The 12,398-nt window shown below is 35.7% G+C and overlaps 1 protein-coding gene across 2 annotated transcripts in view; it reads left to right on the top strand.

Annotated features, from left to right (window-relative positions):
- Window positions 1-12,127, top strand: part of TTC21B (tetratricopeptide repeat domain 21B) — a 42,059-nt gene extending 29,932 nt beyond the window's left edge. Inside the window, exons 22-30 of one of the 2 annotated variants that reach the window (XM_064451499.1) lie at window positions 171-252; window positions 1,017-1,167; window positions 1,670-1,831; window positions 2,236-2,431; window positions 4,342-4,566; window positions 7,282-7,402; window positions 10,335-10,402; window positions 11,377-11,477; window positions 11,550-12,127. In XM_064451499.1, the coding sequence (XP_064307569.1) occupies window positions 171-252; window positions 1,017-1,167; window positions 1,670-1,831; window positions 2,236-2,431; window positions 4,342-4,566; window positions 7,282-7,402; window positions 10,335-10,402; window positions 11,377-11,454 (1,083 nt within the window). In that variant the 3' untranslated portion in view covers window positions 11,455-11,477; window positions 11,550-12,127. The other variant, XM_064451500.1, reaches the window with a different exon arrangement.
- The last annotated feature ends 271 nt before the right edge of the window (window positions 12,128-12,398 follow it).

The following is a 12,398-nucleotide window of genomic DNA, read 5'->3' as shown; positions in this document are numbered from 1 at the left end:
GTGTTTATTTTTCAGAGAGTAATGAAAAATCCAACCAGGTTAATTCTTGTGCAGTTCTTGCTGCATTTTAAAGCTATGGTTTCAGTTTCACACGTCAAAGAACTAGAGTTAATTATAAACACAGTTTATAATATTTCATTTTGTTTTCTCTAAATTGGTCTATTTTGTAGATGATGGCTGATCTCATGTTCAGGAAGCAAGATTATGAACAAGCTGTCTTTCATTTCCAGCAGCTCCTAGAACGCAAGCCAGGTGAATATTCAGCAGTGATATTCTTAATTCTTTCTGATATGTAGCTCTAATAAGAAAGAGGGATAAATACCTAAAAACAGTTTGTATGGTTAAAAAGTGGGCTATTTATAGTGTAATGGATACTAAAAACAAAGACCACTACTGTATATAAAAACATAAGGTTATTGTACAGGAAGTTGTGAAAATAATTTCTCATAGTTAAAATTTTGCAGTTTAGTTTACAATCTAATGTGCATTGTTTACCCCAAGCTGAATATAGCTAAGGTTTTATTTACTTGTAACTCTAAAGCACTTTCTCTTGTGTTTTAAGTTATCAAGTGCATGAACAGAAAGCTAGCATTTTATTTCAAGATTAATAAAGGAAACTTGTCTCAGAGAGGAATAAGTTTCTTTTAGCAATTTGGAAATTATGTCCAGAGAGAAAACTACTAAAATCTATTAAAATAATGCTATAATGAATGTAAAGCTTTCTAGTGGATTTTGTGAAAGAAGTTGTGAGAGTGCAGCAAATGTTTCTGTTTGAATGCTTTTGGAAGTGGGTTCAACTATACTTATCTTTATATAGGGGTGTTTTTGTTTTTAGAAGTATTGCAAGCATCACTTGACATCTTCATTCATATCTGTGGTTGCTATGTAATATGCCTTAGGTATTACACCATGTATAATTTTTGTATGTGAAAAAACAAGGTAGGCTATTTATTTTTTTAAGTTATTTGTACAGCAAATAACTAAAATTACAATATCCTAATTATTTGTATATTTAGATAACTATGCAACCCTCTCAAGATTAATTGATCTATTAAGAAGAGCTGGGAAGCTAGAAGAAGTCCCAAGATTTCTTTTAATGGCTGAAAAACATTCTTCCAGAGCAAAGCTTGAACCCGGCTTTCACTACTGCAAAGGACTGTATCTTTGGTACTTGCAAATATAATAGGATAATGTTTATTTGATTATGTAGTACATATTTAAATTTCTTGTCCTCTATTGCCATATAAAGGTGCTACTTAGTGTGATAGGTAATATAGCACTACTTTTCCTAATTACTTAAGGTGCTAGGACTTCAGGAAAAGTCTCCTTTTCTCTTCCGAAATGCTTTCAAGTGGATTTCTCTTTAAAATTAAGCTATTTTTTCTGTCTCAAATACATGTTTCATATTTCTTGCTTGTTAAAAGGTATATTCTTGCTGGTTCAATAATATAATATTACTTATTTTCGAACTGTAGAATTTATCAGACTGTTTTTAGTCTGCAAAAACAAGTTTCTTGCAGTAGTATGCATGCTGTTCAAACCTTGCATTATCAGTGTGTGCAAGTGTGTCATGTGTTTTAAATGTTTAGGTTTCTTCTTGGGATTTGAGTGGGATTTGGGGCAGCAAATTTTACTTGCCCAGCTTTAAATATTTTAACTATCTGCCTAGGTATACAGGCGAACCAAATGATGCACTCCGGCATTTTAATAAAGCTCGAAAGGACAGTGACTGGGGACAGAATGCAGTCTACAACATGATTGAAATTTGTTTGAACCCAGATAATGAAACTGTGGGTGGTGAAGTCTTTGAAAATCTGGACGCTGACATAGGGTAAGTGAATGAAATAAATATTGCTTGGGTTCTTCTGTCATCCCCTTCCTCTGCTGCCCCTAATAATGTGCCTTAATTTGTATTGCCAGAAGTTTAAGCTCATCTAATGCTTTGAATATTCTATTTACTATGTTGTGAGAGGCCATCCTAGACTGTATGAGTCAGTTCCAAGCAGCAAATGTAGAAGACTTTATCTGGAATATTGGTCAGTTGCAGTGTTAAAAACAGCTTGTTAGGTTGGAACTGCTGTTGTTACAGAAGAGAATCAATGTAGAATGCCTCGATAACATTACTGTCATGTACAAAATGGCATGTCTTCAGCATGGAATCCGTACTAACTCATAATTCACTTGGTGTATGTTAAAAAAAATAAGCTTTTACAAACACTTTCTTCCTGGTAACAGTAATTCAACAGAGAAGCAGGAATCTGTGCAGTTGGCTGTAAGAACAGCAGAAAATCTTCTGAAGGAGCTTAAGCCTCAGACCATTCAGGGTCACATTCAACTGCGGATCATGGAAAACTATTGTCTCATGGCAACCAAACAAAAATCAAGTGTGGAACAAGCACTGAACACTTTCACTGAAATAGTAGTGGCTGAGGTTAGTAACCTGTCTCACTTCCTCAGTCTTCTTTCACACTATTTTTTTTTTAACTTGTCTTGCAGTTTACATTCAGAAATAGTGGCATGTGTTAGTGCTATTAGTTCTAAGGATTGTTTTGGGTTTGGCTTTTTCCCCCGTTAAAGAACATTATATAAAATTTGAAAAAAACCCATGCTGAAATAACAACATCTTTTAAGAGTTTTGAGTTGGATTGCAAATGTATAACTCAACTATATGCTAATATTGCCAGTTACTGAAATGTGAATAGACTATTTGGTTTGAGTTGCTGGGTTTGTTTTTTAATTCCCAGTCTTGCTAGCAAGTATCTGATGATATAAGTCTATACTGTATCTCATTCTGTAAGAAAAAAACGATTAAATATAAGCTTCCTTCATGTACTTAACGGCAAATTGACAGAATTTAGATTCCAGGACAAGATCTGCATCTGCTTAAAATTCATCCTTATGATGGAAATCTTCATTATTTTATAGCTACTTTTAGTCAGTAGCTTAGGACTAATAACAGATAATCTTGTTACCAGCACCTTTCAACAGATTTTATTTAAGCATGTGTAGATGCATTTAGTCCATCAGAATGCCAAGAAATACTTAAGTTACTACTTCCCATTGACTATATGCTACACTGCTCCTTGACTGAGCCGAGTATACTCATGCTTATCTTGTGTGTAAGGCAGTTCTGAGAACCACAAGGTGTGCCTCTGCCTCCAGTACTGGCTTCCCAGTCCTGCTCAGAATTGATCTGAGGTCCTGTGAATATTGAATTTTTTCACATGGTGACACAGCTCCAGCAGGAAGAATGCTCCAGTCTTTTTAGACTTCTCTGCAGGGTTGCGTAAAATATAAAGTTTTAATCTCTTCTATCCAAGAGAACTGAGTCAATTCCCTCTTTGGGTAACTTCTGGGTAAGTGCTCTTGCCTTGGCTAATATAGGCAGAAGTAGTCACCCCTCCTGAGCTCCATTTTGAAAGACTGTAACAGGACAGAAGGTTAAAGTGCCTGAGGTTATTGATCCCTCCTAGTCGTGACTATTGAAGGAGAGGGGGGATGAGCTGATCATTATGTGGAAGAGGGGCTTTTGGTGGGGGCATATTTTTAACTCACCGTGGCAAGCATATTTACAGCACAACCGTACAAAGAGGCATAGAGGCTGAATGCCAATAGTGAGCCAGGAACACTGAGAGGGAGAAAGAAGCTTTTAAGTTAGATGCTGATAGAATTACTCTCTGCATTTAGGAAGCAGTTTTGGGATGTGAGCCCCATTCTCATCTATACTCTGTGCTAATAAAGGCAGGATTTTAAAAATCACGGTTGCTCTTGCACTTCTTGCTGCTTGCTTGAGGCTGTTGCATGAAATGGTGGCTTTTAAGAATCCTGTTTGTAATACATAGCTTTTGGATACAGGCAGTTTAGACTTATATTTTTAGGAGCTGTACACCTACCTAATAATAGGACATTTGACAGGCACTTCTAAAGTAGAAAATACCACTTGTATTGTAACTTCAAGTGAGTTCAGTTTCTATCCGAAGTATTTAGTTGTGCATCAAAAGGATAGATCTTAGTGGTATCAGAAAGTGTCTTATTGAGATTAAATATCTGCAGGTGCTTTCAACGCTGCCTTAGCCTGAAGAAGAATGTTTCGAGCCCAAGCTTATAATCAACCTCTTAAATGTTTAACATAGTGTTTGTCATGATTAGTCTTACAGAAATTATCATATCACTAGATGGAAAGCATATTTGTAAGATTGGGTGTTCTATATTTATTTTCTGAGATTTAGCTTTTGGTTTAGTTTTCAGATAACTGGTGAAAGTCTTAATTAAGAAAAAAAAAATTAAAAAGTTAAAAGCAAAATAAAAAGCACTAAGCAGTCACTACGCTTTTTACTCCAGAAAGATCATATACCAGCACTTTTGGGGATGGCCACAGCCTACATGATCTTGAAACAGACTCCACGAGCCAGAAATCAGTTAAAACGGATTTCAAAAATGAGCTGGAATCCCATTGATGCAGAGGAGTTTGAAAAGAGTTGGCTTCTGCTTGCAGATATATATATTCAATCTGCAAAATATGACATGGCAGGTGAATTATTGAAAAGATGCCTTCGTCATAACAGGGTGAGTGGCTGCATGTTAAAAATAACCTTAGTAACCTTCCATTTTAATTTGTCTAAATGTTTATTTTTCCTCTAAAACATGATTTTGAAATGTATTTCCGATTGCCTGATGTTTTACTTGTTTTGGTCTGCTTCTCCTTAATAAGCCAGGAAACCAGAAACTTTCACTGGAGGGTAGTAAACAAACCTGTGAATGCTGCTTAGTAATTTTTATTCATATTGTAGAATAAGTTATGCAAGTTTTAGATGTGGTGACACTAGAAGCTTAAGGTGTTTATGGAATGTCAGAGATGCATTTTACTGAGTCTCCCAAACCTGATGAAGATGTAGCCGTATAAATTTTGGAGACTTGCTGCATTTATTAAGAGATGTTACCTTCGTATCTTAAAACATGTTTTTAAACATTTATGTTCATAAGCCTGCTACTATACAGGATTTTCTTTTTTAATGCTGATGTTAATCCTCTGCTATGAAGATACTGTCTGGTAGATTGTCTGGGGACAAGCTCTCATGTTTTTACCTCAGGTTTTCTGAGCGGGCAAACTGCTCAATACTCTGCTTTGACTATGGTTAGGCACAGATCTTGGCTCTTGTGCGTATTTTTCCTCTTGTCCCTGTTTGCTGATCACATTTTTCCATCTGTATGCTTCACTTTCCTTCACATGAGGCACATCCAGTAGGCTAGTCTTCCATAGACATTGTGCTGCAGGTTCAGGATACTGTTTGTAGTGCACATATCTGGTTTAGAAAAGGACTGCTGTATATTTCTTTTTCTGAATTCATCAGTGTAGAAGGTAAGGTTCATTATTCAGTCACACTTATGCAACATCCTTGAGAGGTAGACTTTTCTTGAACGTGGACTCTTTTTATTTCTAAATATAAAATTAAGAGGCAGCTACAATAATTCTTGGTGTAATGGTATTATCTACTGCAGACATTCCGCTTAAAATAGGATGTACTCAATTTCATTTTCTACAGAAAATGAGTTTGAATTAGTTCAGAAAAAATTCTACCTTAAGGTGAGTTACACACTTGTCCAGATGGCCAAGGGAAGTTGTAAAATCCATATCACTGGAGTATAAACATGAGTCATCTCCCAAAGTAAGACATATCTTGAAATAGATGGCCTATTGAGCAGGTATATACCATAAATGACACCTCATTGCAGAAATTCCCAAGCAGCTCTAAAAACATAGCCTACATTAGCCTGCTGAGTACTTTGTTTTCTTCTAAAAAGTTTGAGACCCAGCTCTGCTTGATAAGAAAAAGGATGGCAAATTGGATGTCTATAACTCCTGTTCCTTAACAAAACAGCCTATTAAAGATACTAACTTTTCTCCAAGTTGCATGCAAAGGAGCTAAGCTGGAATTGTACTTGTACAAATAGATGTTGAATATTTTAGATCTTAAAATATCTTGTTAATTCACAAGACAATATTTTGCATGGTATCCTCCTATTTGGAAGATTAGGTTGACAAAACATATTATTGTGATAAATTAGGATAGTTTTTATCAGTCAGAATTGAATGATGTGGATCTGTATATATAATTTCAGTAAATATGTTGAGTGAAAACTTCGTAAAAGCCTAGTATGTTGTAATACGAGTTTGGTTAGTAAAGTCCCAGTGAGCAGATTGTTTCTATGAAATTGGGGTTTCTTACTGATTACTCTTCTTGATTTTTGAACTTTTTATCATAAATGAGAGGGGAAGTAAATGTTTATCCTCAACTTCTAGGCATTCCCATACTGCTTATCCCAGTATGCTGTGATTTGAAAGCTTTTCTATTGGAAGATTTTGGAAGCCTAATTGGAAATAGTGACATTAAAGATGGAATGTAATTTATGTATCAGCATTTCTTTGCTCTGCCTTTGTAAACAAGGTGCACATTTTCAGTAAAGCTTCATTTTTCCTTTGAAAACATTTGACCTATTGACAGCATGATAATATAAGCTGATCACAGTAAGGCAGTATGGTAGTTAGTTTTTGCCTGTTTTCAGGGGGTAGAGTGGGGAGGTTCTGCTTAATTCATACAGAAATCTTACATTTCTTACATAACTGTATCTTTTATAACAACTTCTATTACAGAGTTAAATTGATTTATATGTATGTGAAACATGAGCAAAGCTAGTATTTTCATCTAGTGCTCAATATTTTTTGGAACATGTTTTTCAGACGCTTGTAGCTTGCCACTTGGAGTTATACAAAATGAAATATTTAATGGTTGGTGTTTTCTTAAAGATATTTGTGTCTGTCTTTAGCTTTAAGTGGAAAATTATAACACAAAACAGTTTCCAAAAATAAGGCTATGAAAATACCTTTTCAAGGAGAAGTGAAACAAGCAATATTTGTGAAAGATACCACACTTTCCAGCAGGACTTCAAATGTGGCTGCTGTAGGGTTATTAACTGAAAGAGGTCTCAACACGGTTCCTGGAGGCTCTAAATGTTTTTGAAGGAGTAGTTGCAGTGTCCTATGTGATGAACTCTATACTTGACTTGGAATAGCTTAGGAAGTCACTTATATGCAGAATTCCATATAACTGATTTGTATTACAGATGTTTTAAATCAAAACTATCTTGTAATCAAAGTTAGTACAAGTATCACTTACGTTTTCCAGTTGTACAGATTTGAAGTGTTTAAGCAATTAATCTATCAGTATTATTATATGTAAGCTTACCTAAATAACATCTTGAATTAATATTTATATTTTGCAGTCATGCTGCAAGGCTTATGAATATATGGGATACATAATGGAAAAAGAACAAGCTTATAAGGATGCAGCAATAAATTATGAGATGGCCTGGAAATACGGAAACCAAGCGAATCCAACAATAGGCATGTATATATAACCTATATGTATGACTTCAGGCACTACAGTAGGAATGAAACAGCTACCCTTTACTGGAAAGACTGCTTTTAATTTTCCATAGAGACAGAGTATCACTGGTTTTCCTTACATAAAAACCACAGATGTTTAAAGGTGTACTTAACAGTCACTTGGAAAGCCCCCGTGGCAAGAGGTAGCAGCTTTATGGTACTTCAGAAGTTCCTGCTTACTGTTTTAGTACAAGGTTTGGTCTGAAACCAGTTTTAGTTTGTTCCTTGTGAACAACTTTCTTTGAGTGCAGCATTAATTTTTAATAATGTATTTATAGTAATGCAGTATGTACTGTCTATAGTAGAGAACCTTTTATAATACCCAATATATATCTGATGGTGGCAGATCATTGATTTTAATTATGTCATTTTGATAATCAGACAAATTATTTATATGGATAAGGTTTTATGTACATGAGTAAGGATTTTAAAAAAATATTTAAATGTCTTTAAATGTATCTGGTTTAAAACACATGTTTAACTGAAAACTTGGGATACTATTCAAGTCCCAGTTCGGATGTTTAATTGAAGTCTACACTAAACTGTTACATTTTTAGACTATTTTAATGTAGGAAACCCTTTCTGAAATGGACGCATAAAATAAAATGCCCTTTTTTAGAGAACCCCTAGATACTGTCTCTAGGTTCCAAGGCTCGTGGTTCATACAAATGCTGTTCCAGGTTCTGGGCTATGCTTATGGCCCCTCAAAACTACAGAATTCTTGCAGTCTTTAATCTGTGGTCTTTTTTTGTGTCCTAGGTTCTTTTAGTGTTAGGGAGAGAGAGCCTTTGGCATCAACTGAAAAAAAGAGTGTTTTTTGAACAAGATTGTAGCTGTTATGCGTATGAACTGCCATACATTTTGTTTCTTAACTGTAATGACTGGATACTGCAATAGTTTGGTTCATTATTTTATCTGATATGATCTGTAGATTAAGTAGTGTTCTGTTAATGACACTAAAGTTTTTGTGGATTAGTTCCATCTTTTGTATAAAACACAGTTAAAGATATAAAAATGCACATGCATGGATGGATTGCCAAAACTAGATGTTACCCTATGTACTGTGAGTCAAAAAATTAGGAGGGTCAAAGCAGAAGGAAGACTCAGATGACAAACAGAAATAAAAATGACTGATGGCAATCTGACTTAGGTTATATGGGAAAATCTCCAGATACCTGAGTTTGGATGCAGTAATTTTATTAGTTGTTCCTGCTCCTGTAGACTTGACCCATGAATGTCTTGGCTAAGATATTCCAGTTGTTGATCAAATAAAATGTATTAGAAAGAAGAAGTTTTAATAGTAAAAAGGTGTGATTTCTTGAGTTTGTAGAGAACATAGATCAAGACTCTTCTTTCACTATTTTGTAAACTCTAGAGGGTAGGAATTTAACAAATTAAAAAATCACTTAGTGTCTAGACAGGAGAATGCCTTAATGAAATTAAACTATGGAACAATCTTGCATACCAAAAGTGAGGGTAGGTATTGAAGGTACTGTGTGCACATTGTTTTCTAGTTTTGCATACAGCATTGTGAGAATTGTCATGCATTAAGACTAAAATGGTTAAAGCAGCACAAACTGCATCTGGCAAGTAAAACTGTATAAACTGCTATCAGAACCCTTGTACTCATTTCACAGACTCACAGAATGGTAGGGGTTGGAAGGGACCTCTGGAGATCATCTTGTCCAACCCTCCTGCTTGAGCAGGGACACAGGAAGGTGCACAGACCGGTTTTGAATGTCTCCAGGGAAGGAGACTCCACAGCCTCCCTGGGCAGCCTGTGCCACTGCTCTGGCACCCTCACAGGAAAGAAGTTTTTTCTCAGGTTTAGCTGGAACCTCCTCTGTTCCAATTTGTGCCCGTTGCCCCTTGTCCTGTCATTGGGCACTACTGAAAAGAGCCTAGTCCCATTGTCCTGACACCCACCCTTTAGATATTTATAGATATTGATGAAATCCTCCCTCAGTCTTCTCTTCTCCAGGCTGAACAAACCCAAGTCTCTCAGCCTTTCGTCATAAGGGAGATACTCCAGTCCCCTGATCATCTTGGTAGCTCTCTGCTGGACTTTCTCAAGCAGTTTCATGTCCTTCTTAAACTGGGGGGCCCAAAACTGGACATGGTACTCCAAATGTGGTCTCACTAGAGTAGAGTAGAGGGGAAGGATAACCTCTCTTGATCTGCTGGCCACAGTCTGTCTAATGCACCCCAGGATACCATTGGCCTTCTTGGCCACAAGGGCACGTTGTTGGCTCATGTTGCTAATGAGGATATGTTCATTTATGAAATTTAAAATACCAAATTTTGGAAATTGCATGCTTATAACCTTTTTTCCTCAGTCCTGGTCTCTGTCAAGGCTGATATACTTGAGGTATACCTCTTATGTTGAAAGTATCAGCCTGGCATGTTGCTATGCGACTTAACTATACCATGTGACTTTTTTTATCAGAGGTCTGGTGACAGTGGAACAGAATAACATTTTGATTTCAGAGTTTGTTATTGCTATCCTGATTTTTTTTTTCTTTTGTCCTTTAATAATGGAATTGCCCTTACAGAGGGATAGTGTATTGTAGGTCACAGTGAGCAACTCTGTGGGGTAGCATAGTAATTGAAAGAGAGCAACCATTATGTATTCTCTGTAGTAGCACATGCTCTCCAGAATAATGTCTCCTTCTGATTCAAACATAGCTATCAGTGTGTAAGGACTTTTGTTTACTACTTGAAGTGACTTTCAGCAGAAATTTTGATCTCTACAGGCTTGGATGAGAGAATACTAGAAAACAAACATATTAACTTTAGAAACATGCAGTGACCAAAATTAATTTGAATGTGATATTTTCATTATTCGATACAGGAACTGAAATTGTCACCTTTTTTCCCCTTCTACTTACAGGATACAAGCTGGCTTTCAATTACCTGAAAGGAAAGAGATATGTTGATGCAATCGATGTTTGTCATAAGGTAGAATTTGTATATGTACTTAATACTGTCTACTGTAGCAATGTTCTTTTACATAATGATTCAGTTTTTGTTGAGTTTAGATTTCAAAAATATACAGCTTGATGTCAGAAAGATGCCCTATTTAATAATTTTGATTAAATTAAATATCCTCTACATAATCTGCTTTATCCTGAGCTCCCTGGCCACCAGGTAAATAAGAGATAAAGTGACTGGCTATCATATGTGAAAGCATATTCAAATGGCAGCACCTTCTTTTGGCTCTGTGGTTGCAACTGATAAATCCATGCAGAAGTATTGCTGAAGAAGTTAATCAAACGTTAATATCAGAAGACACTGTTAGACAGTAACTGCCAGTATTATGTTTATATGGTCCAAACATAAATAGAGCAGGTGCAGAATAAGAGGAAGGGCTACCATCACAGAAGCAGAGTGAACATTATGAATTAATAATTATTAGTATTAATAATTAAATTAATTATATTTGCCCTTTTGTTGGAGGAATAAAGACAACTAGAGAGAAAAACTGAATAGAAGGATAAGGGAGAGGGAAGGAATTGAAGGTCAAGAAGATGAAGTGGGTCGAGTATAGTAAGAAAGACCCTGAGGAGTGAAGACATAAGAGCAGTTAATCATTGTAGAGAAAGTGTACTTAAAACCTTGGAAATGTCTCCAGAGGTCACTCTTCTGAATGCAGGCATTTCAAGCCACACAGAGGCTTTAGCCCTTGACCCCTGTGTCTTTAGCACCAAGGCAACAGGGCAGGATGAAGGGGAAGCAAGGTGTCTGATAAAGCTATTCTTGACCTCCATACATGGTAGCCTCTAGCCACAGTTAAATATTTATGCGTTCTTAAGACAAACTTGTCATGTTGTTATTTTAGTTTTAGAATGTGTAAGCTCAGTGATGAGGGGGATAACCAAGTATTCTTTCCTTTTAGAGACAGAGCTTTTTTGAGTTGTTTTGTCTTTTGGCAGGTCCTTGAAGCACATCCAAACTATCCAAAGATCAGAAAGGAAATACTTGACAAGGCTCGTGCGTCACTAAGAACGTGAATTTCTTTTTTATGGCTCATGAACTTTTTTTTTAATCTGACTTTGGAAACTATGAATGAAATACTGCAGTGACAGAGACCATATGGCTCATGAACTTTTTTTTTAATCTGACTTTGGAAACTATGAATGAAATACTGCAGTGACAGAGACCATAACAGCACAAAAGTATTATGAATATGATTAACTTAATTATACTAGAGATCTGGATAATTTTCAAGAAAAATCTGTAGCCCTGAAAGAAATTGTATTTATTTTTATTCTGGAGAGAGTACTGCTTAGATGTGTGCTATGTAAAGTGTCATCCAGCATCATAAAAAAATGTCATCAGCATTATAAAAAAAGTTTTAAAGCATATAACTCAGTATTCTGTTTCGTCCATTTGAAATATCACTCAAAACAGCAGCCTATCCTATCTAGTGCAGGTGCATTGTTAAGAGGATGGATTTCCGTTCATGTAAACCATTTATTCATAATTACAGTGTAACTTTTATTACTGCAGGTGTATTTCTAAAGTATGTTTTTTATTTTTACATATATTACAAGCATGCTTTATTTTTTGTCTTAAAAAAACAGCTATATAAGTTGTTCTCAATGAAACTTAGATTTTAAATGAAAATCTAATATTTAAAATTAAGACCTTATGTAAATGTTCAGTAAAGTCTTTCATAGCTCATGCAAGGCTTACACAGAATTTATTGTCTACTCATGCTGTCTGTTATCCACCTGTCAGACTTCCATGCAGAGAAATGTTTGACATCTTTAACTTGGAGTGTTTCATCTTCCAACATTGCATATGTAGACGGTACGGTTATATGTGCAGAGGTTAGCACTCATTTTGTTTAATCCATATAAAACACCTTTCTGGAGAAATAGTTTTGATTACAGGGGATTATGATCTTGTCTCACATAAAGAACGTACCTGTGGATCTTTAAGGGAGCAATAG

This window comes from Phalacrocorax carbo, chromosome 5 (genome assembly GCF_963921805.1).
Source record: "Phalacrocorax carbo chromosome 5, bPhaCar2.1, whole genome shotgun sequence".
NCBI classification, from domain to species: domain Eukaryota; kingdom Metazoa; phylum Chordata; class Aves; order Suliformes; family Phalacrocoracidae; genus Phalacrocorax; species Phalacrocorax carbo.
The sequence above is the reverse complement of the archived record's forward strand: the minus strand, read 5'-3'. Positions and strand labels throughout refer to the sequence as shown.